The 26,956-nt window shown below is 32.0% G+C and overlaps 1 protein-coding gene and 1 non-coding gene across 2 annotated transcripts; one reads left to right on the forward strand and one right to left on the reverse strand.

Annotated features, from left to right (window-relative positions):
- Positions 1–7,797: 7,797 nt before the first annotated feature.
- On the forward strand, positions 7,798–7,960 carry LOC125494458 (U1 spliceosomal RNA). Its single transcript, XR_007270707.1, has one exon. It is a non-coding gene; the product is annotated as a U1 spliceosomal RNA (small nuclear RNA).
- An 838-nt stretch (positions 7,961–8,798) lies between these two features.
- LOC104905466 (truncated transcription factor CAULIFLOWER A) lies at positions 8,799–14,559 on the reverse strand. The gene is made up of 8 exons (XM_057394311.1): positions 14,378–14,559; positions 13,288–13,387; positions 12,345–12,406; positions 12,009–12,108; positions 10,886–10,927; positions 9,893–9,934; positions 9,636–9,787; positions 8,799–8,910 (listed from the first exon to the last, which is right to left on the reverse strand). Exons 1-8 carry the CDS (start codon positions 14,557–14,559, stop codon positions 8,799–8,801), a joined length of 792 nt encoding a protein of 263 aa, XP_057250294.1.
- Between the last annotated feature and the right edge of the window lie 12,397 nt (positions 14,560–26,956).

Consider the following 26,956-nt stretch of genomic DNA (forward strand, 5'->3'; position numbering starts at 1 on the left):
ATAATTGGTAATCTCTTGATGAAATAGATGTTGAGTATTATTTAATCCTAAGACATAATTGGTTAAGTTCTATCAAAGTTATTATGTTAAAAACTAGTTTTAAGTATGAAAACCCTAAATCTTCTCAACTATCAAAGTAAGGGTAATTGAAAGGAGTTGATAAGAGTTCTGAAGTATTAAGGATGAGTTGATAAGGATTTTGAGTATTGAGGTTTAAAGTATAAACCATTAAATATCTTATTTTATAAATATGAAAGTGAGGCATGAATAGGCACCCCGAGTTAGGGCGGGTAGAGTCCCTAGCTGTTGCCTTCCAGGAGGGGCTAATCCTGGCGTTATAGGACATGTCCGGGTAAGTCTTGCAAGCATAACAATAAAAGGCTGGGTGACGACCCTCACTAGTTTGGAGACAGCTGGTACTGCGTGGTACCCCTCTCCACTCGCGTTCATGCCAAACGATTGATTTTGTGAAACCATAGTAACTAAGTTAAGGGTGATTATCTGTTATTATAACTATGTGTTAGTTTTCAAAATACACCTAAACTTGTATTTTCTATTATACAGTGTGTACTCAGCTTTGCTGATTGTTTTGTCATTTCTGTGGCCTGTCACTCGGTGGGTGGCAGAGTTTTGATGCAGGTTGGTACGAGGATATGTGATGAAGGTGTTTACTTTTGTAATAGACTTTCAATAATGTAAATTAAGTAATGACATCTATATACATATGTTTACATAGTTAAGCAAGTGATAGACTACTGAACTTTAGTTAGTTTTTGGTGTATGTAACCTAAGAGCTCTTATGAGGACAGCTTTGTATGCATTAAGTAATGTATAAAGTATGTTTTTGAGGTAATTCGATATTCTCTTCCTTATAATTTGAGAATGTCATGGTAATAGTCCAAATCTTAGTGTGATAACGCTTCCGTTGTGATTAAACGATGTTGATTAAGATTAGTGGAGGTTTGGGCTGTTACAAGTAGTCTTACTCCTTTTTCTTCCTTTGGCTCTACTTTCATGACCTGATGCCCTGCAAAAGGTGATTCCCCTTCCTTACGACGTGATTTAGGAATATATCGCAAAACTGGAGTAGTTACTGAATTCTTCATTGCTTTAAGGGGTTGAGCAACAACTTCTTTTATCTTTCCTTGTATTTTGTTGTTGCATCTCAGTGTTGGTTGACTCCCTAGAACTTGATGACGATGGAATGTCACCATTTTTACTTGTACCCCTTTTCCCCGTTGAAGGAATTTTCGATGGCAACATTTTGCTCGAGGGATCTTCATCTTCAAACACTTAGCATCCACAAAGTATGAATTTGTCATGCTAAAGGGTTTTACATCTCCATTTATTTTCTTCTCTCCTCCTCGATAAAATTTCAGACATTGATGAAGGGTTGATGCGACTACCCCATTTTTGTGTAACCATGGTCGTCCAAGCAACATTTTATATGACGTCTTTGTATCTATGACATGGAAGAGAGTCGATGATGTTAACTCTCCCATCACAAGGTTAAGACGTATTATGCCTATGGCACGCTGACTGTTCAAATTGAACCCCTGGATCATTAGACGACTATCAGAAACATCTTCCATAGTGATCCCCAAATCAATCATGGTGGACTTTGGCATGATGTTGACAGCTGAACCTCCATCCACTAAGATACGATTCACTCTCTAGCCAAAAATATAACCAGCAACGAACAAGGGTCGGTTGTGAGGTTTTGAACCCAACAAGAAGTCTTCATCAGTGAAGGCCAAGGCAAAATTACATGACGTGCATTTAGCCGAACTTTCTATTGGCTCTCCAGCATCTTTCACTTTGTCAAGGTATAGTTCTGGATGCTGAAGTGCAAGAGCTACCTGTCGACACATTTCTCGAGGCAAATGAAAGATCTGCCTCCATCCCATGCGTGTAGGAAGAGCTTCTAAGATAGATAATATCTTTGGATCTATCTCTGGCCCTGAATGTTGAACAATCACTTTAACAGAGACTTCATTTTCTTTAACATTCTCTTGATCCCCCTCTTCTTCTCTTTCTTCATTATTCTCAACGAATGAGGTAGCATTAACAGTAACCGTAGTAAAGTAATCTTCATAAAAGAATTCTTCCAAGATTATAGGAGTAAGTGGGTCTTGTTCAAGTCAATTGGCAATACTTGTTGTTTAGTATGCTTTTTTGACTTTTTCTTTTCTTTCGAGCGTCTTGAGCTTTTCCTTTTTTGGTGCTTCTTCTTACGACAAGCAACACATGTATAATTACTGGCTCCAGACTCCCAAACTGCAGAGTTTGAGCCTCCCAATAAGAATCTAACATTGCAGAGGCATGATTAGCTTCGACAACTTCATCAAAATCCAGTACAATCTTCCCATCCTTTGCAAGTTGCATGATTCTCTCCTTGAGTGTTATACACTTTTCTATAGGATGACTAATCAGCCTGTGATACCGACAGTAGTTAGGATCAAAAGTCCTACCGACCTCCACAGGACGCTTAGCTTCGGGCAATTCAATGACTTTGTTTTCAAGCAAATCATCTAACATCCCTGATAAATCAGAGTCTGGAAATGGATATTTCTTTGCTTGGAGTTCTTTCAAGGTTGCCTATTTTTCCTAGGTTCTTTGGAAGGTGAACCCTTATTGTTTTCAGTACCATCCTTGCTAGAGATCTTGACAGGCGAGGAGGTAGTCGTGATCGACATTGACTCCTTAGTCGAACTTTTGGCAGTCTTGTCAGTTTTCTTAAAATCCTTCTTCTCTTTCTTGACTTTGAAGAAGTGTTGCTTTTGCCTCTATTGTTGGCAATGGTAAGCTCCATGTCATGAGCTCGCGTAGCCAAGTACTGAAAAGTCCTAGGCTTTATACCTTGCAAAATATAAAGCAAGTCCCAATCCATCCCTTGAATGCACATCTCAACAACAGAGACTTCAGTCAGGCGATCTTTACACTCTAGACTCAATGCGCGCCAACGATTGATGTAATCGATGACTGGCTCATCCTTCCACTGGTGAGTCTTAGTTAGTTCAGTCATACTGACAATACGTCGAGTACTATAGAACGTGTTCAGGAATTCCTCCTCCATTTGATCCCAACTGTCGATGGATTGTGAGGGTAAATCAGTGTACCAGTCAAAGGCCATGCCTTTAAGAGAACGAACGAATTGTTTGACCAGGAAATCATCTGTGGTACCAGCATTATTGCATGTTTCCACAAAGTGAGCAATGTGTTGCTTAGGATTTCCTTTCCCATCGAAATGCTGGAACTTGGGGGGCTGATAGCCAAGTGGCATCTGCAGCTTGTCAATTCTTTTGGTATAAGGCTTTACATACCGATGACTGCCTTGAGAACTTTCCCCGAGTTGATTTTTGATAGCGTGAGCTACTAATAACTCAAGTTGTCGAGCTCTGGGTGGGCAGCGATCGTCTTCACCACTATCGCCTTCGCTTTCACCCCCATCCAGTCTTGATGCTGCGTCGTCTCCCTCAAGTTTCTTGTTGAGGGCAGCGATTTGCTCATTTTGGAGTCGGATTTGAGCATCTTTTTCTTCTCCATCCTTCATTAATTTTTGGAGTAGGCTATTCATTTCAGCAAGTTGTTCCTCAACTGTCTTAGCCGAAGTCACCATAACAGCAGCAGTGTTTGACTGAGAGAAGAGCAAGGGTTCCTCTAAGTCGATAATCTTTAGAGGTGATGAGTCAACAATGTCATCACTTGTCTCATCGTCACTCCCCACATTGAGTGGGTCAAAGAGAGGGCTAGTGTGGACAGTCAACCTCTCTGACTTATCAGATGAGAGTTGCTTCCATATTTGAGAAGCAATCAATGATGGCTCACGTTCAACCAAAGCGATCGAGCCAAACACAGGGGTTTCACGCTCCTTGTATGAGCCATGCACGACAGATGATTCGGGAGCAGTAGGCTTAAAGAGCTTTCTTGGCCTAGTAGGAACGTTTGCAGTTCGGAGTTTTGCAGCGGCGGCAGCAATAGCAGCCTTCACTACAAGAATCCGTTATTTTAACGACTAAAAAAATACCGACCGTCAAAATAACAGTAGGTGATTTGGAGAATACCGACAGCAAAAATAGTAGACGGAGATTACCAACCGCTTATTACAATTACCGACTGCACAACAGTAGGTATTTAATACCGACTCCTTTTAAAATATATGTTACCCTAATTTAAACCCCATTACCCAACTCCATATAAAAAGGGGAAAAAAACTAATTTCTCAATCCTAACTCCTCCGCCTATTTCTTAACTCCTCTCTTCAGTTTCTCACTCCTCTCAAATCCCTAGTCTCCATTTCAACCTAATTTCTCAATCCTCTATTCAGGTTCCCACTCCTTCGTCGACTCCATTCGCTCCTCCATCCTCTTTCATAGACCGACGTCTGTGGTAGCGGTTCCACCAAGTTTCGTTCTTCATCGACGTTTGTGGTGGCTGTTCATTTGAAGTTTCATATTACTCTTCTTTTTAATTTTTTTCGTTTTATATCTTCACTTATTCGTGAAGTTTCATTGTTAGTTTTTTTTTGGGTTGTTTTTTATTCTCTTCTTCTATCATTATCAAGTTTGGCCAAATTTGAAGACTCGCGACGAAGAAAGAACCAATTTCATTAGTAATGTGCGTATGGAATTTTATTTTGTCTTCAACTTGCAAAAGTTTGGCAAATTTCAAGATTGGTGATGAAGAAAGAACCAATTCAGTTTCCAAAATCTAGGAGTGAAGGTGTAATTTTTTTATATTTTTATGTAACTTTTAGATCTGATGTATCATTATTTGTAATGGGTGAATGAATATTATTTTACCTTATGTTCTTTTGTGAATTTTGAATGTGAGCAGTTTTCTTTACTTTGATACTGTTGATTTACGCTTGGTTTATCCTCCTTCAAAATCTTGAAATTGCTCAGATTTAAATGGAATTATAAAATTAGTGACATCTCTCAAATTGAAGAGATATCGCTGATTTTATTTTTTTTAATTTCGTCTCCATAAATTACCTACCGATATGGTAGTCGGTGATTTTTACCGACTCTGCAGCAGTCGTTATATTCTGATTACCAACCAACCTTTTACCAACTGAAGCAAAACGACCGTTTAGCAGTCGGTAATTTTATTGCCGACCGTATTTGGGAAATTACCGACCGTTTTTGGCGGTAGTTAAAAACGCGGATTCTTGTAGTGCTTCTTCATTCCTCTGGTGCGAAAACCAAGGGTCATATCATCCATAAAATCACCCAACGTTACAGATTTTCGTGGGGTGTCAGCAGAGTTTTCAGAAGATTGAGAGATGTTCTTGCTTGAGGCCATTTCTCAGATTTGTTGTTGATGACGAAACAAAGATGAGAGGCAGAGATAGTCCCACCGAGCGTGCCAAAATCTGTATACACAAAATTTCGAGTCGAAATAAATAAGACGAGAAACAAAGTAACAAAGAAATTATATTTCAATAAATGTATTGAGTACAATCTATGTAAACAGTTTATAATGAAAAATAAACTAAGTCCTCTGATTCTGTTTCGTAGCTTGAGAGTGACACGTGTTGGTGTCGACGTGGAGTTGAATGTAGACTGACCTGTTGTCAACGTCAACCTGAGTTTGAGTGTGGGATGACGTTTTGTCGACGTCAACCTGAGTTTGAGTTTTGTTTGGGTATATTCGAATGAGGGGTGACAAAGCTTGAATCTCAGTCAAATATGTTTGAGTGTATCTGAATAGTCGGCACAATTTTGATGTGCTTGTTGACTAATTGCAGAGAGAATTCTAAGAGAATTTTATGAGCTCTTGAGAATAATGATTTTTCCGTCCCCTCAACTGAGAGATGTGAGGTCTATTTATAGGGAATGGAGATCCCTTCATGGACTTGGTAATTTATGGGTTTTGGTCCGTTTATGACTTGGAAGTCTTTTTACCTTTGCCACTTGACCACCTTATTTGGACTAATAATCTGGGCTAGCCCAATACTTTATAACCCAAATTGTATTTGTTTAATCTAATTTGGATATGTAATTTGAGTGGGCTAAATTAATTAAATTGGGCTATTCATATTTATTTTAGCTCAATAATAATTAATTTATTTTCATGTAAAACACTAATAAATTTTTAGTGTCTACAGGGTCAAATTATAATGTGAGAACATATGTCAATTATGATCTTTATTTGTAGCGAATAAAAAAAATATGAATTTTGGTAAGTAACTAGTTCGAATTATATTTTGTGAGATACAAATGATCTAAAAAATGAAAAAATTATATTCTCTTGGACCAACCAAAAGTGAATACTTGTCGCATTTTGTATAGTCCACATCACGTGTTGGCTTTGATCAGGTCACACGAACCTTTATTTTTGAACAATTTAATTGTTCATCGTTAAGGATGCCATAAGGTTTACTAGTAGTTCAGGCCACATGGATGAATAACATAATTCTTCGTGTGTGAATTAAGAAGAAACGAACTAAAAAGGAAAGTGTGTAGATTAAAAATTCTGTGCACGATATGATTATAAAAATGCCATAAGGTAAAGAAAGTAGATGTGATATGTTACTAAAAATAGAAAAATCAATAGTGTGTAGATTAAGAAGAAACGAACTAAAAAGAAAAGTGTGTACAGTAAAAAGAAACAGAGGGAACATATAAAACAACTGGTAAAAAATTGATATACCCTTCGTGTTACTTATAAAATTTAATGTAAATTGTAAATATATTTGACTGTTGTACATGGCTTTATAATGCGTGCATTTAATATAGTACTAGTCGTATATGCACGCGATGCGTGCGTCGACGTATATTTTTTTAATCTAAAATTATTTTGGTAGTGATTTAAAGGTGACCGATTTTTACTTGTTAAATTTTGGTCGAGATTTAATAATTCTTTGTCAGCAGCTTTAGTATAGTTCTTTAACGATCGTAAATGTTAATAAATCATGCATATTGTTTGAACTTTGTAAATATGAAGTATTATGTTGTCATGATATATCACTAACTTTTTTTAAATTGAAGATTTTAATTAATTTCGTGAATTGATTGTGTCAATCTAGTCAAGTTATTAATGGTGATTGCATATTCCATTTTTTACTTATTCCATATGGTAAGTTACATTGATTTTCATTTTTAAATTTAATATAAAAACATATTTTAATTTATTAGAGGGTATTTTAGTCATTTCAAGTGAGGACACCACTCCTCCTCCCTTGGCTTATATAATAAAGATATACTTCATCCGTTTCTAAATAAGTGCAACACTTCTTGTTTTCACGTTTGCCAATGCATTATTTTAACCATTAATATCTTCAATTATCAAGAAGTAAAAATTATAAAAAGTTGATATTATAAAAAAATTCACATTCAAACGAATCTAACAAGATCCCACATGACTATGTTTTTCCTAAACCCTAAATCACCAAAGCTAAGTAAAGTTCAAACTGTGAATAGTAAACCCTATGCAAATGTTGCACTTATTTAGAAACGGAGGAAGTATATAATTGTGAAGGTTTGGCGATCGAAGAAATTTTCGCAATTTCTAAAAAATCCCTTAGTTTTACACTCCTAAATTCATGAAAATTGCTAAATATTGAACCTGAAAATTTTGGGAAGGCTTAGAAATCATAACTTCGATTGCATCTCCATTCAAAAACTTTCCACAATTGATCCTGAATTGCAAAGTATTACAGGGGACTCCTAGTAGACATAAAACATGTTCGCAAGTCGTGAGTATCATGCCACTAATGATATCCCACATCGAAAGTTGAATAAGATATGGAGGGGAAAACAGCATTTAAAATGGCACCTTGGCCCGTCAAACAAATTACTTACCTGGACGGGGTCAATGGGCGATCATGAAGGCTCATGGCCTGGGACGGTGACCTCCATTGCACATATTGGAGGGGTGCTTGCCTAACGTCTCCCCAATGTGGGAGAGCGTACGTCATAATTTGTGCCAGTGGGGGCCTGCGTTCGCGCGGCCCTTGCCTATTTCTATTGATTAATTTCTTATGTAATTTTATTTTTGATCAAGTTTGAGATTTTTTGGTGTGTCTATATAAATATGTTAATGTTTCAAAGGTTTTTGTTTACAATATAGCTTTGTAATTATGTTAGTGTATTCTGTAACCTATTTATCCTTCTCATACTTTCTATTCATCACCATTTGTCCTTTGATACTCTGTACAAATAGGTTGATGATTTTCAATTAAGAAGCTATACAAAATACTGTGTAAAAATCCAATGTGCAAATATTACTAATTTACTAGAATATTATATATGTAATATTGTGTTGGAGTTTATAGTATAAACTCAAAGTTTGTTTCAAAAAAATATGAAGAGTCTATTTTATCTTTTGTTCCACATTGAAAGAATAGAAGGGAAGAATAAAGTTTATAATCATTATTCTTCCTCTATTCTTTTTTTTGGGTCAATTATTTTTTTTTTTAAAAACAAAGATATCATTAACAAAATAATTACAGTGTGCCGTAAATCCCTATCCAAGACAATCAAGCTCATTAGCATAACAAATAATCCAAAAGTTAGTCTAATAAAATCACTGTAATACTTCTAAATTCTAATAAACACTAAAATTTCCACGAAGTAAATATATCTACTATTTGGAAATAAATCATAGTACCTTCGACAGTAATCACTAACAAAATAACAAACATGTATATATATATGTATCACACCAAACACAAAAGAAATTTAAATTTGTACGTCCAACAATTCAACAAAGCATATATATATGATATAAATACTACAGAAATAATGAATTTGAACACCACACTTTTCTTTTCTGATGCAAATGCACCATGCATATTAAAGCAACCATCCTGCCTGATGAAAGTTAGTAGTGTCACTACCCAACCCAGCTCTTTGATTGCCATTGGATGGCCCTTCATCCTCATGAGATGGATAGTGAGGAGCATATCTGTTCATAAACAAGACAATATTATTTCATGCATGCACTTTCTAATTAAGAATTATACGAGCAAATAATTCTCAACTTTCATGGATCTTTTCAAAATAATCTCAACTTTTGATTATTTTGGAGTATTTCCAACTCCCAAGTTTAGAGGTAATAATCCGAATCATTAATTTTTTGTATTCATATTAATTATTTTAAGGAAAATTTGTCAAAAAAACCTTTTAAATGTTCAATTTTGCGAAAAAAAACCTTATAAAAATTCTTTGTAAAAAAATACCATAAACTTAAATTTTCTTGCAAGAAGAAACTTATCCCCATTTTCCGGTGTGTTGTTTCTCAATTCCGGCGCTGACCCTTCTATATCTCTTTAACTCCCTATTTCTATTAAGTGCGGCATCACCCATATGCATCTCAAAAACCACACCGGAAAATGGGAGTAGGTTTCATCTTGCAAGAAAAATTAAGTTTGTAGTTTTTTCGCAAAAGATGTTTTAAAAGGTTTTTTCTCGTAAAATTGAATATTTAAAAGGTTTTTTTTTACAAATAATTTCCTTTATTTTAAATTTTAAAAATGTCTTCCAAAACTTGAGATTTTTTTTTTTTTTTTGAGGGAATTCCAAAACTTGAGATTATTTCTAAATAATCCAAAGCTGTGAAAGTTGGGATGATTCATGTCAAATTTTCTTTACGCGATTTTGTGGATAATTATTTGGAAGTGAGGGAATTACCCTATTTCTAGAACTACTGGCTCAGGTTTGTATGATCCAATTTGCAAGGTAACGGGATCATACTCAAAACTTGTAGACTGAGATTGGTGTATGAATGGGATACATCCATTAGAATCCAATATTGGCCTAAAACCATGTCCCTGATCTCCTACCTGCAATATTTGTAAGGGAAAAAAATTGAAAAAAAACAAGTCACAAACAAGTTTTATTTTTTCTACTTTTAGATCAATGAATTAAGTTGATTGAAGGAAACTAACCCTCAGCTTCAATTCCTTATTCAAGTCTCCAAGTTTGCGTTCCTAAAAGAGAGTAACTATGTTAATATTGGTACTAATATGGTTATAATAAATAAATGTTGTAGTCTTATTAACTACTTTTTTTTTTGTTTCTTTTTTATGATTACACTTTATTTTATTTTATTTTACTATTTCCAATGTGCACTTTTCCTTGTATATTTGATAACATGTGAGAAAAATTGACACCATTTTGACATTGTTGAGAGTATAGACTAAGAATATAAAAATATCTCACAAGATAATTTCAAAAATCAATTTTTAAATATTAATGATATTATAGATGTAGTATTGACATTTATAAAACAATTTGTTTGAGAATTAAAAGTGTGTTCTTTTCATTATTATAAGATAATTTTTAGGTTTACTAAATTAAGATAAGTTTAAATAAAATCTTATAAGTTACAAAATGTGTTTCAATAAATATCAACAAGTTTAAATAATAGCGAAAAGCTACATGCAACCCTAAGGACTGTATATAAGAAGCTAATGCATTAATTGATCATTTATTACATCGGTTAATGTAAAATTTTTCCATAAATTCACAACTTATTTTCAATTTAAGTAGTGTATTTATGTCTTATATGCAACCTTAAGGACTGCATATAGCATAACCCTAAATAATATAAGAGAATGCATCCAAAGAATAATAGTTCTCGCCTCTTAACAATGATTGAGGTAATACTGTGGTTATCTTTTGGATGAAATCCCATTTATTGCGTTTATAGAAGGACGGAGTGTTATAAAATACGTATAAAAATTTCTTTACTTGAATAGTGTCATCTATTACCAGTTAATTTCCAAATATGAAGAAAGCTAAGTAAACTAGAAATTGTACATGAGTTAGTTCATGCATGCATGCAGTTCATGGATTATGAGGAAGATCCATCAAAAATATTATTTTGGGGAAAAGAGAGAAGACTATCAACTTGGGGAAAAGTATATGAAACGACTTACCGATCTCCTAAGTGCATCCATTTGCTCAGCCATCAGTTGTGCCTGTCATAATTCGCCAATAGATAGAATTAGTATATGGTATAGATGGCTAAATTAGGATTATGTCCAAATCAGACTTGTAGATGCCTAGATGGCTACATTTAATTGATTTAATTTGGTTACAAAAGAAGACTATCAACTTGAGGTTCATATGATCAAAGCCATGACAATTATTCAAGCATTTGGATTTATTAAGAATATAAATCAAATAATTTCTGTGTTCTATAACAAATACATTCCATAGAATTAACTGCAACATGCATTTATTTTTTCAGGCTTTACGATACACACCGACCATTAACATCTTTAAAAGCATATTTATCAAAAATATATAAAAATAGTAGTAGATTTTAAAGAAATACACATCGAAACAGACCTAAAATGATTGCATATTTTAAAATATTTTTCTTGTATATTAGTGAAATAATATGGTCAAAATCGATAAACTTTGATCTTAAAAAAGTTGTAACTAATTTGCGACCAAGTGAATTTTATTTTAGTTACTATGGAAATTTCAAATCTTCTAAAATACTAGCTACATACCAAATTATCCATGTAACTATTTATTAACTTTCTACATCAACAAAATTAGTAAAATTCTAAATATCATGTCTGAATAGATGAGGGTGTTATGTCATTCCGAAATATGGGTTATTTGTTTATCAATATTGAAGGTCCCGTTTGGTAGGGCGTAAAACATTTTCCTAGAAATCTGTTTTCCTCTATTTTCAATTTTACATCGTTTGGTTTGCAAAGGAGTGTAAAACCATTTTCCCTTGGAGTAAAATTGCTCTCCCAATGATGGAAAACTATTTTCCTTTCCAAATGAAGGGAAAACTGTTTTCCTTCCTTTTCCTTATCTCTTTTGTACACTCCTCCACTACCTCCTTATTTTCTCTTTCATTTTCCTTTCATGTCATCATTTTTCTTACATGAAACCAAACAATGAAAATTTAATTTTGGAATTGTATTTTCTATCGTAACTTGTTTTCTATGAAAATCATTTTATACTGAAAATGATTTATGCCCAACCAAACAGAGCCAAAACGAAATTTTCTTAAATTTAGGTTGTGATCAATAATACCTTCCTCGCCCTGGTCTGAGCAAGAGCACTTTCAAGTTGCTTCTCAAGATGTTGCAACTCTTTTAAACTCAGAGATCCCAGTTCTTCTCCCAGCATATGCCTAAATCATCAAGTAGCTATATAGATGATCATCTCCATTTAAATGCAAATTTATAGCTAAACAATTTAATTTGACACGAACGAATTTTATAAAAATCACATCCATGGTAATTATAAAAAATACAATTTTCTTTTTTAAACTGTATGAACTATGAAGTTTACAAATTAAAAACTTAATTAGAAGCATGAATTTCCAATAATAAGGGTAATCAACATACTATAACTAAGAATTTAGACCTTTGGGCTCTCTTTAGAGATTCACATTGCGACTCCAAATGCGCGATCTCTTGGAGCCAACTCTGTAAATAAGGATCAAAGTGAAATAAGAGAAATAAAATAACATGTTATACATGATATAAAAAAAAGAACGTATGAAATGTGTAAGAAACTCAGGATAAGTTGACATTATTATCACACTAGTCTCATATACAAGCGATGCGTGTGAAATCATATAAAATTATTTGTACATAGATGTATTATATAATAGTGATAGAGATACAATGATCTTGTTTTTTTTTGTTTAATTTAAGAGGTAGTTCACCTTCTTTTTTTTTTTAGTGTCTTCATGGGTTGTCTTATAATTTAAGAAGTATAATAGAGATGATATATGCTTCACCTTGATAAATTTCCTAATGATTATTACAAAATAAACAAATTATATTTGCTAATTTCAAACATAAATTATTAAAAGAGATGGTCTAATTTTAATATAAAAGTAGGTTTCATCACTAAATAAATTAAACTAGTCACTGAAAAAAATTAACCTAGTCAGTATTGGGCTAATTCTCTTTTTGATATTGGGTTTACCATTGCCTAATTTTAATTTAAAAGTAGGCGGTCTCTTACAAGACAAACTTGATTAAAATATTACAAAAAGAAACTTTATATTGTGGTTGTAGATATGATGGAGTTTAATCTACTAGCTTGATTGACATTATATATTTATAGAGGAAACATGCCGAAAAATATCATTGGCTTACCAAATTCTCGGTCCATTTTTTCAAAATTAGGTAGATTCGATTATGCGAAGGTTTAATTACTCAAAATTTCCAAAACATATAACTTTATGCAACTTCAATATATCAAGACCTTAATTAACTTGTTACTGTGATCAAATATAAAGTATATAGGATAAACACTACTATGTTTTTTTCACAAACTATTGTAATTATATTCAAACCTGTGTTTGAGCCTCAATGGCATGATCTTGATGATTATGATGATGAAGTTCAATGTTATTGCCACAACGCTGGTATCGCTCAATGGTTTTTGGAAGACATCTATATAATAATCCCGAAAATATTAATATAAGAGCGACTAAGCACAATAATGTATATCAAAAAAATTATAATAATAAGAGCGACTAAACACAGTAATCATAATTTTTCATGATTATTTAGTTTCTTAAAGTTAACATTGTTGGATTTATATCCTTTTGTTTTATATTTTGGTAAAGCAAAATAAAGTAGGAGTGGGGAAAAAAAAGGAGAAAATTAGCACAAAAACTGACCAAACAAGCAAGAAATGACAGAGGAAGAAGAATACACAGAAGAGGGAAAAGATAAAAACAACAATGTTAGAGAAAATCCGAGGAAAATGAAAACAAATATTCTGACATAGTATTAATTACAAATCCCCCTTAATTTAATATACACTCCAGAAAATCATTATTACACTCTCAGTCTCTTAGTACAAACTATTAGTAATTTTGTAAAACATTCCAGAATTTTAGCTGAAAATTCCAAACTTATCACAAAAATAGTAGCTACATACAATAGAACAATTCAACTAGCACATAAAGACACTCCAATAAAAGTACTCATAATTCTAATATTTATAAAAACTTTATACACCAAAAAATGTAATCATTTTTTGGTGAAATATTTGCATTATGAATTTTATGAGTAGTATATACGTGAAACCATAAAAAGAGATTTTTTTTAGAGGAAGAAGCCCTAGATCTTCCACGTGTCAATCTGCCATTGGTGAGAGTAGTTTTCTTTTCAAGGGTAAAAAAATTGTGTTTATCAATGAGTATCCCAACATTGCTCAACTCCAAACGGCACAATTCTAGCGAGGTAATGGGCTATACGCTATTTGATCCGTAAGTACATGAGACCACCTAATAAACTCGAACTCTTTACTAAAAAAATGAAGCATCTTCTAAACAACATTAAGATCGGAAAAACTTTTGTTCTTTTATTTTTAATGATTAACAACCTAGAAAAATATAGAAAAATGTTAAAAAAAAAAGAGTAAAAATAATTTACTCGATGCTGCTGAATTCATAGAGTTTGCCACGAGAGGAAAAGACGATGAGGGCAATTTCGGCATCACAAAGTACAGAGAGTTCCTTAGCTTTCTTCAAGAGACCAGTTCTTCTTTTAGAGAAGGTTACTTGTCTGCTAATGTTGTTCTCTATCCTCTTCAATTCCACTTTTCCTCTACCCATAATACCCTTTTTCTCTCTCTTCTATTTTTTTTTTAAGAGAAGGGATCAAAGAAGAGGATGGATGGAAAATATATGAGTTTAAGGGTACGTGTTTTATCTGCTTTTTTGGGTGGGTTAGAAACTAAATTAAATAAAGTTGTTGCTCACACTTTGATGTTTGTATTTATAGAAATCTATATGGGAAAAGAGGACTCAACATTAATGGTAAAAAAAGGGGGGTTGTTTAACTCTATAGCTAGGTAAGTGAGTGGGGTTGGGTCGAATTTGTGTCGTGTTTAAGGGCTTATTCTCTTCGGCATAAAACAACTGAACTAAACTGAATTGATTTGAGCTGAATTAAACTGAACTGAACTGAAAATTCGCTGGCGAGAACATGCCGTAATTCGCTGGTTACCAGCTCACTTAGTTTAACCCTAATTGATCGTGACTTGTTTATTAAATATATAGTTTAATATTCTTAATTCTAGCTTGGCCGATTTGTTAGATATTTCATTTTCAAGATTTTGGGTCACAATTATATATATAATTACATTGGCCCTATATCTTAATTTGATGATACAAAAATCATGTTCAATTAATGACTAATGTACAATAACGTAGATTTAATGGAAAAAACCTTTCATTATTACAAGTCATGCTACATAATATTATGAATAATATTAGCTCAACAAGCTAATTAGATGGATTTTTTTTTGTTGGGTTCGTATTTTAAAGCCCGGCTCTATTAAATCGAATATATAGGTCATGTTATGTTAACTAGTCCACATACATAAACGGATTGAGGAATTAACTAGTTGAGGAATAGCCCTTTTGCCTAATAAGTTGAAGGCATCTCTCTTCTTATAAGGAGATGGAGTCCACTTCACAGGACTAAGGAAGTTTCACCTTAAGACCATGTAACAACGAGAGAACGAACAACCCTTTTGCCTTATAATTTATTTTTATTTTTTTGGCAATGGGTAAAAACAGAACATGAAGAAAGAGAAAAATTAGCTTTTTCTTGCTTTAGTAGCAAGATTATGCGCTAATTTAACCTCTTCTCTACTTACCTTAATACGAGAAATAAAATTGAAACTATTTGTTATTCTCTTGATGTCTCTTATTATGCTATCCAGATTCTTATTTGAACCGTTATTACTTTTCAGCGCTGTAATGACTTCTCTTCTTTTATCAATGTGTTACATTCACATGTGTAGTACGTTATCAATCGTAACTTCAACACCCTCCCTCTCCCTCCTAATGCAAGCTTAAAGCTTATTATGATTTACACTACCTACGGAATTATTACGGGTCTTGTACTCAAAGTATTTGCGTATTAAAGTTTTTTCCTATAATTGGAATTGATCATTAGTCAGTCTACTCTGAGGGTAAAAGAGAGGGTGTAGTTTGTCAAGTGATAGATTACTTTTAGTAAACTAATTAAGTTCCATATAAGTGTATGCAAAGCAAAACTCGTACATAGTCCTAGCAACTTTTTGAGAAAAGGTTTTAATTAATTAGTTCATACATGGTACTAGCTAATTTGTTTCTTTTCACAGGTTTTCTTTGGGTGGTATAGAACAACTAGTGAAGGGTTATTGAGTTTGAAGTCTATATAATGCTAATGTGTCTTATTGATTTCCACTTGTTGTTTAGGTTTACAATGTTAATTATTTTGCTGATGTTACAAAAACTAGCTATGTTTGTTAGCTATCGAATCAATTAAATCACTAATATAAACTTATATCATAAGCAAGCATGCTTTGCTTTTGTCTGCCTCAAAATAGAATTAAAGCATATCATCTAATTATGTGCATTTGACATTAAATTAATTGACATTAATCACACATTTATTAATCTCTCACCTTATTATATAATGTTTGGTTGTTTAATTTAAGTATCGTGATATATTTTAGTTTCACACAAAATGTAACAAGTCATCAAAGGTCTTTTTTTTAGCGGGTACAAGTATTTTATAGATTTAGCTTCTATCACAAACTAAGTTTAAGCCCAACATATATACTCAACCCCAACCCGACTTGCCCCTTGAACTACAATTCTTGCTCTCGTCAAGGCTCAAACCTTGGGATTTCTTACAATAATTTACAAAAATGAGCAACGATCCCATTCGAACTAATATATTTAAGTCTTATATGCACGCATTAGCATATAGAAAATTAAATCAATTGTGTTATAAGAATTTTCTTTGCATTTTGTTTTTTCAAAAAACAACTGTTTCATTTATGTGTGGTACCTTTTTTTTCCTTTTTTCCCTCGTTTTTTTGTTCAAATGAAAAAGTCAGTTATCCCTCCCATTCAAAAAAAAAAAGTTACTTATGCCCTCTTTTTTTTTTCTCTTTTTCTCCTTATTCCATTTTTTGGTGGCTCCCCATATATATATATATATATATATATATATATATATATATATATATATATATATATGCACACTATGCGTGCGAAAACATATAAAATCCTTCAGATCTCTATCTCTATTCTATAAGCCAATTGGGGGAGTTATGGTGTCCTCCTACGGAAAGTTTTTTTGTACTTAGCTAAATATATTATTGGATATTCAGATTTTCTACAATTACAACCTTTCCTAATTTAAAGATGCAGTCAAAATTAAATTCTAATAATAAACTAAAAAAGAATTAACAAAGTAACTTGACATAATGAGAAAAATGATTATTTAATGTAAAAAAATATAAATTTAATTTGAGTATAAAACTTTACATCTAAATATTCATCACAATTTCTAAACACTGTATAGCTTACAATTTACATTAGTTTGTACAACAATAATTATAAAATCACACTTCTAAAATTATATTTAGATGAATTTTTTAAGAACAAACCAAAACAATCGACGCACACATGACGTGCATAGGAGGCTAGTATAATAGAGATAAAGATACAATTATCTTAGCTTGTTTTTTTTTGTTTATTTAAAGCATGTAATTAACCTTCACCTAGGATTCGACACTGGACACCGGCCTCTTTTAAATGTCAAGTGTCTTTATTTTTTTAAGGAAACTAAATATAGTATATTTGTTAACTATTTGATGATACTAATTATATATAATCTTTCCTAATTTTATACTTCTACGTAATTGTAATATACAAAAACTTTTTAGATAATTGCTCTGTTTGGAGAAGCATCTTAGCTATCTTAAATAATAAGGTGCTAACATATTTTAGGTGCTAAAATGATTAGTAGTGTTTGGGAAAAATAAATTTCAAGTGCCTAAAATGACTTAAATGAAAGTTAAAAAATATATATCTTTTCAAAATCAGGTGACTGAAATTTTGGAAAATCTTTCCAAAATTTTGACAACAACTAATTTTGCCAAAATAATTTATCAAATTAATCAACTAATTTTGCCAAAAACTTATCAATTACCTTATCAGTTTCAGTTTTATCTTATCAGTTTCAATTTATTTTCAACTGGTAACGCCAAACAGAGCCAATATAAAAACTACCGTTGCTATTATTAATTATTTATGAATATAATACTTCCATATATATAGTTTGTGTATGCGATCAATTGTTTTATCAATCAATCACTACCACCATCTTTTCATCTAGCAAAAATTATTAAAAAAGACGGTCTAATTTTGATATAAAAATAGACCTAGTAACTAAATAGATTAAACTAGTCACTTAAAGAAATTAACCTAGTCATTATTGGGCTACTTATCTTTTTAATATTGGGCTTACCATTGCCTAATTTTAATTTAAAAAGTAGACGGTCTCTTACAAGACAAAGTCTTCATCTAGAAGTTTTAAATTATATTATTATTTGATCAATATAACAAAGAAATATATATTTTTATACAATGATTTTAACTAGTGTATGACATGGGTCACAAATTTAGTTACGTAAAACTTTCATATTGTAAAGGAGGTGAAAAATTACTATTCTACGTCTTATGCACCGTTTTTTCCTTATTATATCATGTCATCATCTACCAAAAGCACTACTTCACTACCTTGTAGTGATTGATCAACTATTATGGATGAACAAGGTAGAAGAATAAAAAAAATGGTACTGGAGCTTAAGCTTAGTTTTATTAGGGTATACTGACTACTGTTTTTTTTTTTTAGAATGGGTAAAAGCATAAAAATTACAAGGAGGAAGCCGTTTAGCTTTTCCTAGCTTTGATAGCTAGCTTATGTGCTAAATTGACTTCCTCTCATTTTACCTTCTTACAACAAACAAACATAAAACTATTTGCTATTTTTTTAATGTCTTTGATGATATTGTCTATGTCCTTGTTTGTTTCTCTTGGACTGTTTAGAGCGCGTATTATCTCCTGGTTGTGTGATTTAATGATCAATTCCGTACAGCGTCACTCCATGTCTGATAAAGCTTTCATAATTGCATAGGCTTCTGTTTGCTCTGGGGAGGTCGCAAATATTTTCCCTGCAAATTCTTCTTTGGGATCGTTATTGAGGTTGTACCAGGCTATAGCAGCTTGCCACTGATTTATTTAACGTTCTTCTTCCAAGCTCCATCCACAACCAGAGTTTGCACGTTGCTCGACCTCTTTTGACCCACTATCCATTTAAGTTCTTTGGCTCTCTCCTCTAATTCCTTTTCTGTTTGATTCTCTCTTTGTGGCCTTTTGGTCTTTGCACACCTGATGTTTTCTTTGATTATCTCCATGATCCTCCCAGGATTGAGGTTAATGTTTTTGAAAATAATTTCATTTCGATGAATCCAGATTCCCCATAGGGTGGATATGAATTCAATCTCCATATCTTCCCCTTCGTCTTTTCTTTTCTTCTTGAAGAGGTTGAGGAAGTTTTTAATCCATTCGGGAATTAAAAGCTGGGTACCCTGGGATCGGAAGCTACGATACCATTGAGGAGCTCCATATTTTTTGGAGAGATTTGACAATCCCTAAAGAGATGGGTCATAGTTTCTCTTTGCCTACAGTCAACTTTATTTAAAATATATTGAAGATGTTGCAGAATTAATGGCTACAAAATATATACTCCTATATGATAATATAGAAGGAAAAAGAAAATTTTGACTACCTATCGTTTTACATCAAAGAGATTATAAGGTATTACTCGGCGTCACAGGAAGTATTTATGTTAAGGTGTTAACCTACATATGAGCTTATCTCATATTAAATAAAGAGAGAGCAGATGACTAACATAAAAGTTAAACATGTTATTCCTCCTATTCTTCATTGGTTTTAGGAACCTTCACCTAGCTTGTGTGTAGTCACTCTTTCATTAGGGGTGGGTCTGTGTGTGCAAGCTTATAATTAATGATGTATTTGTCATGATATCAAAGTGAATGATTATAGCCCATTACTGTTCCTACTTAGGGAGGCCACGAGGCAATAAGGCTTTCTTTAGGATGTGAAATACAATTTTGTGGTGGGGAGAAAGAAGATTATGATCAAGAAATGTTTTTCCCTTTTGACCACCATATTTAACAATCAATTGATCAAAAGAGATATCCGAAAATGGATAGGATCCACGTTGCTTCTTAAAATAAATATGAGTTCCTCTCACAGGAACACCAAGCAATTTACCCAAAGTTTTAGCATTAAAATCAATTTGTGTTCCCTTTACGGGTCCAATAAGCTGATGACTAACATATACGCTTAATGAGTACTGCTCCTATTTTCAACTAATTTTAGGATAAAACCTAATTGACTTGTGTGTGTTCACTCTCTTGTGTGTTTACTCTCTCATCTGGTGTAGGCCGTGGAGAGACCCAATAATGAATTTGTCAATTTATTTTATGCCTTGAACACTAAATTAAAGCTAGATGTCAAAAAAGAAAAAGAAAAAAACACACTAAAGTCTAAAACTAATTACATTACTACATTAATATATTCATATGACTTATCTTTAATTGCTACCATGGAAATATATGAAATGATACTATATGATTTATTCCAACTTAATAAAAAGGCAAAAGCTAACGGACGCCCCGGGGGCGCTAGATAAGAAATATATTGCTCTATTAAATACTCATATCTATATAAAGTAATATAATAATGTATAATTCAAATGTAATGCATTTAAATGCTTTGCATTTGAATTAAATGTTTTCCCCTTTCCTTTTGAAAAACATTAAATGCTTTGCATTGAAATTATACATTATTCTATTATTTTGTATAAATATGAGTAATTAAGTACAACAATATATTTCTTATCTAGCGCCCCGGGGCGTCCGTTAGCAAGATCCTAATAAAAACAATCAGTAACCTCATGAAAATCCATAATGTTTTCATATGACTTAGCTTTAATTGCTACCATGACCATTAAATTGAACAACTCTTCATTACCAATCTTTGGTAGATATCTACTAATAACCATCATACTATTCCAGAGAGTTGTCTTCAAATAGTCTTTTTTTTATATATACCGTAAAAGCCAAAATTTAGAAAATTATCATGTGATCCTTGTGATAACAGACCATCATTACATTGAGATTCGCATGATTGAATTATGATAATTTTTGAAATTAATTCTTTTAATTTAGTTAATAAAGAGCGATGACGAAAAATTGTGAATTGATTCAAAATCGATATATACTACATAGTATATATGAGTTGCGATCTTTCACAAACTATACCAAGGGCCTGTTCTTCCCAGCTTATTTTCAGTTCAGTTCAATTCAGTTCAGTTCAGTTCAGTTCAGTTCAGTTCAGTTCAGCTCTTGACAATACTTTTACTCTCACATATCACTATTCATTTCAGTTCAGTTCAGTTCAGTTCAGTTCAATTCAGTTTAATTCAGTTCAATTCAGTTCAGTTCAGTTCAGATCAATTCAGATCAGATCAATTCAGTTCAGTTCAGCTGTTTTATGCCGAAGAGAACAGGCCCCAAGTAATCTGCTTGACAAAATTCAAACTTGGAGATATATGTCAGTCTTAACTCTTAGGCTATGTTTAGTTCACCTGAAATTTTCTGATATGAACTTATTTTTCCTGATCTGATCTGCTGATTAAATCTGAACTGATCTGATCTGATCAGATTACAAGATCTTATCTTTTAGATTTATTTTTGTCAATATATAAGAAAAAATATAGTCATGTGGGATCTTGTTTGATTAGTCTCACTGAGTACTTTATTAATATTCAATTATTATAATTTTTTACTAATATATAATGAAAGATATTTAAAAGTAATAATGATTTTAAATATAAGCATGATCTGATCTGATCTGAACTTATTTTTTCTGATCTGATCTGATCTGATTAGATCTGAAATAAGCAAAAATAAGGTGAACTGAACATAGCCTTAATCGACTTCGTCACTATATGTTTATCTCTTCTTGTTGGAATGCTCTTAAAAAATGTTCCTTTCATTAATTATTAAATCTCTTATATTTCCTCCGTCTCATAATATAGTTCTCTTTTTAGATCAAACTTTTAATTAAATTTTTTGACCAAGTATTCTCATTATTAATATATACAAAAAAAATGCTCATGTGAGATCTTGTTAGATTCGTCTCAACGTGTAGTTTTACAATATCAACTTTTTATATTTTTACGAATAAGGAATTGACTATATAGAAGGTCAAAGATCTATCTTGGAGACCGTGTATAAAAGAAACGAGCACTATATTATGGAACGGAAGGAGCTAATTTATACATATAGCATCAAAGTTCACTTTACACGAGTGCATTCAACTTATTATATGATATCAAAGGGGGTGGGGGGGGGGGGCTATTTATCCTTACACATACCCGACCCTATAAATTATAATATTTTTTGGGGGGCCCCTCGAAAATCCAGTGGTAAGAAAATATTCTTCAGGGTTGCCTCGCACAGGGCCACTCACCTAAATTAAAGGTGCAACAAGCCCCCAACCCTTACCAATATTGAAATTTTTTTTTCCACCAAAATTTGAACATTGGTCTCACATGTGGGAGATATAAAGACATATCATTGGACCAAGTCTTTGGTTATGAATTATAATATGTACTTCATAGGTTAAATACATATGTACTTTAGTATCGTTTGAATGCAGTAATTGTAATCGACTGAATTAGCTAACATTTGCACAGAGGATCTGTAGAAACCTGATAATAATTTTGATTAATATGTACTAATATGACTATGTGAAATTCCAACGATATAATACCTCTTTTTTTTCAATTTATACAATTTGACTTTATATCGATGATAACACATAACTTTGACCATGTATACATACATATCGTTAATTATTAACATCTAAAGATTATAAAAGTTGATCTTGGGGATGACTATACTTATGAGATCAAAATATAAAATTCGTGGGAAAAAAATAAGAGTACAAGTACGAGTAAGTGACTAATGAGACATGAATACATGATTCACGTTCATGCATGCATGGTTGGTTGGATATCAATTCATATGCGCTACAAGATAAACATAAAAAAAAAATGTTACTCATGCTCCAATATAATTGTGTACTTGCTATCAAGTACTTATAAGTTACTCTGAATGTTCATAGTACCGAACTACCACTTACCAAATTAAACTGTTGACACAAGAGAACAGAAGTAGTAGTACACAACTTATTAATATGCATTTTGATCACAAACCATCTAATGAGCTGGATATTGGCAAATATGAAAAAAAATGCGATCATTTGGATAATTTACGTACTAATCAAGAAATTTTCCAAGACTTTATAAGCTCTCGAAACTTTCTTCGTTTCAAAATAATAAGTCAGTTTGGATTTTGTTCTCTTCTTTATTCATCGTTGATTTTTGGCAAAATAGATCTCAACACCACAAACTATGGTGTGGGTGCACCCAATGCTATTAACTTTGACTAATAGTCAAAACACCACAAACTATTTGCCCGAGTGTAGCGTGTACCATAAATGACGTTGAACCTAACTTTTCTCAGCAAATGCTCGCGTTACTTAGGATTATAATTAATGTAAATACAGAATAAATGAAAGAAAAAGGAAAAAAATGGAAGAAAAAGGAAAAATGGTAAAAAAAAAAATAGTTTTTTTTCCCATTGCTGGCAAAAAAGTTAGTTTCGATGTCATTTGTAACACTCACAGTCGCAGCATCCGGGATAGTAGTTTGTGGTCTTTTGGCTACTAGTCAAAATTGGTAGTGTTTGGTGCACCCGCGCCATAGTTTGTGGTGCATGTTGAGGCCAATTTTGCTTTGTTTTTTTTTTATTGTTTCATAATAATAGAAAAGTACAAAATGTACATTGACTAACGTATATTGGAGAAATGAGAAATCTATTAAGAGACAGATGGAGTACACGTTACAAAAATGGTTGAAGTGAAATATATGCTTATTACAATTAATCGAGAACCAAAGAAATACTCCCTCTGCTTTCTTTTAATTGCTACATTGTCACTCCCTTCGTTTCATTTTAACCTACAAACTTTGACATTTTACACTATTCACAAATTTCACTTTGACCATCATTTGTGATTTATACGCGGATGAAAATATAGTCATGTGGGATCTTGTTAGATTCATTATAACATGTATTTTATTAATATGTACTTTTTATAATTTTTACAAATACAAAACTAAAGATATATGTCCTCAAAGTTTTGCATTGACATGCGTGAAAAGTATAAGGGCCTGTTCTCCCCATCTTATTTTCAGTTCAGTTCAGCTCCAATAAGTTCAGTTCAGTTCAGCTCCAATAAGTTCAGTTCAGTTCAGCTCTATTCTTTTATAACCATTTTGTTAAATATTATTATTATGTTGGTATAATTTATTTTACTTATTATTATTATTATTATCATTATTATCATTATTATTATTATTATTATTATTATTTAAATATATATCATTACTATTAAGTATTATTATTATTATTTCTATATATTATTTTGTTTATTATGGCTTTACTCATTATTATTACTATTATTATTAGGAGGAACATGGTTTAAGTCAAAGCACAAATAAACCCACTTTTTTTAGCCCATAAACCAATCAAATTGCGTCAAGACGTTTTATGATGTAATTTTCACGGCCCAACCCAATCATTATTTTTATTACTAAATATTTTTATATTATTAAATCTAATTTTTAAAATAGTAATATTAATTTACTTCTTAGATATTATTGTTATTATATATCATCATCAAATATTAATATATTAATACAAATAATATAAAATAATTATTATTAATTATCATTATTGTCATTAATTATTATTATTATTATTATTAATTTATGATTATTAATATTATTTATTTATAACTATCATTTAAAAATATCCAAAATACTATTATCATTATTATTATTCATTATTATTACTTATCATTATAATTATTATTTAATATTCATATTATTATTGTTTAAAATATTATTTATATATTTATTACATTCAATTTAATTCAATTTAATTCAATTCAATTCAATTCAATTCAATTCAATTCAGTTCAGTTCAGTTTAGTTCAGTTCAGTTCAGCTCCAATAAGTTCAGTTCAGTTCAGCTCTAATAAGTTCAGTTCAGTTCAGCTGTTTTATGCTGAAGAGAATAGGCCTTAAGTGTGTAGATTAAAATGAAACGGATAGAGTAGTTTTTAGGAGTTGTCCATTTCGATCTTTTTAGTTGTACCTTTAGTATAAAATGAAGTGGGAAAAGGTGAAAAAATACTACTTTTGAGTGGAAAAAGGAAAAAATAAATATAATAGTATTACTTTTTGATGGGTCAAGTCTCCTAATAATGAAAACTAGAATTTTTTGCACGCGATGCGTGCTTGAATTTTTTTCGAAACAGAAACTCAATTTTCTTCGGCATAAGAGTCAAAATTTGAACATTAGACATACAAAGTATAATTGTTTTTAGTTGTAAAATTTGGATTGGTTTAGTTTCTGTCACTTAAGTTTCTCACCATTCTTTTTTTTTTTTTTTTTTACTTTTCAAAGTTAAATTTATGAATAAAATAGAAATTTTATTGAATTTATTTATGAAATCTAATATTATAATTGTTTAGTTGATTTTTGAATTAAGTACAGTACTTCGTAAATTGTAAACAAAGTGGACACTTCGATTTCAAGTCAATTTTTTCATAGGTTGTAGTTTGTAAGTGAATTTTTAAGTTTTTGTAAAATTCCTCATTTTAGTGATTTGCATAATGTAAATTATGCAATTTTATGATTTTAGTTGACTTGTGAGAGTGATTGTTATAATTATATTTTTGGTATTTTTGTTTGAAGTCCCCTGTGATTTGTAATTGAGAATGGGAAGGGGATAGTCTTTCATTCAGGGACACCATAGCTCCCCCCTTCCCTTATATAATAGAGATATGTTGTACTTTAATTCTTGAATTATATTTTACATAAATCTTTTTACCTGGATAATTAATCGCTATTATATAATAGAAAAAGATAGGTCCAAATATATGTAAAAGTTTCATTATATATAGAAAACACTATAAAAAAGTAAATAAGTTTTTTCTCTGTCTAACTTTTAAATTATGATTTCAGTACAAATACACCTCTATTTTTTTTATCACGACCCACCATTAATTGTGAATGGTTCTTGAGAATAGTGATTTGTAAGTAAATTTTTGTAAATGTTTGTGTATGTATGACGTTCTAGGTTATTAGTTTTAGTTTATATGTTAATTTTAAGTTTTAATAAAGTTTCCTAATTATTTGAGTGATTTTTATAACGTGATTTTCTAAATTGTATGAAAGGTTTGTAAAGTTTTTTCTTTTAAGTGATTTGTGAGTGAGTGTTGTAAATTAATTTTCGGTAGTTTTCTTTGAATGCCGATTTTGATTTTGACATTCCTTTGTAATTTAGAAAGGGAAAGAGGGTAAAATAGGCGTTTCAAAAGAGGACACCATTACTCCCTCTTCCCTTATATTTTTTTTTTTGAGGGGAAAAGCAGTCGAACATTACTCCATTGATAAAGAATCCATCAAAACATAAGGAGCCACCTCCAAAGGTGAGTGGTTCTCCCAAATTTGTTCAAACCCAAAAGGAATAAGCTTCGCTAAATTATGAGCTACACAATTACCGTCTCGTTTAACATGAGACCAACTAATGGAGTTAAAATCGACACTAGAAGAGAGAATACTATGAAGCACAAGATCAAGATCCGAGAGAAAAATAGCATGCTTAGAGAGCCGGGAGATCACCGTTTGACAGTCCGATTCGACAATAATATCTTTTAAACCATACCGCTTGCCTAACCGCAAGGCCATATCAATCGCCTTTGCCTCTGCCACTTCAACCGACCAATGCGCCCGAATTCGACGAGAAGCAGCAAAAATGACGTGCCCATTCGAGTCTCGAGCAACAGTGCCGAGACCAACCCAACCTTCAGTAGCCATAGAAGCATCAACATTTAGTTTGATCACATTCAAAGGGGGGGCAGCCCAAACACTTGAACTCCTCACCATAGGCTGCGATGGGGCATGATAAATCTTTTGTGCATATGCAGCGTGATCTT

The sequence above is a fragment of the Beta vulgaris genome, chromosome 1, assembly GCF_026745355.1.
Source record: "Beta vulgaris subsp. vulgaris cultivar EL10 chromosome 1, EL10.2, whole genome shotgun sequence".
In the NCBI taxonomy this organism is placed as follows: domain Eukaryota; kingdom Viridiplantae; phylum Streptophyta; class Magnoliopsida; order Caryophyllales; family Amaranthaceae; genus Beta; species Beta vulgaris.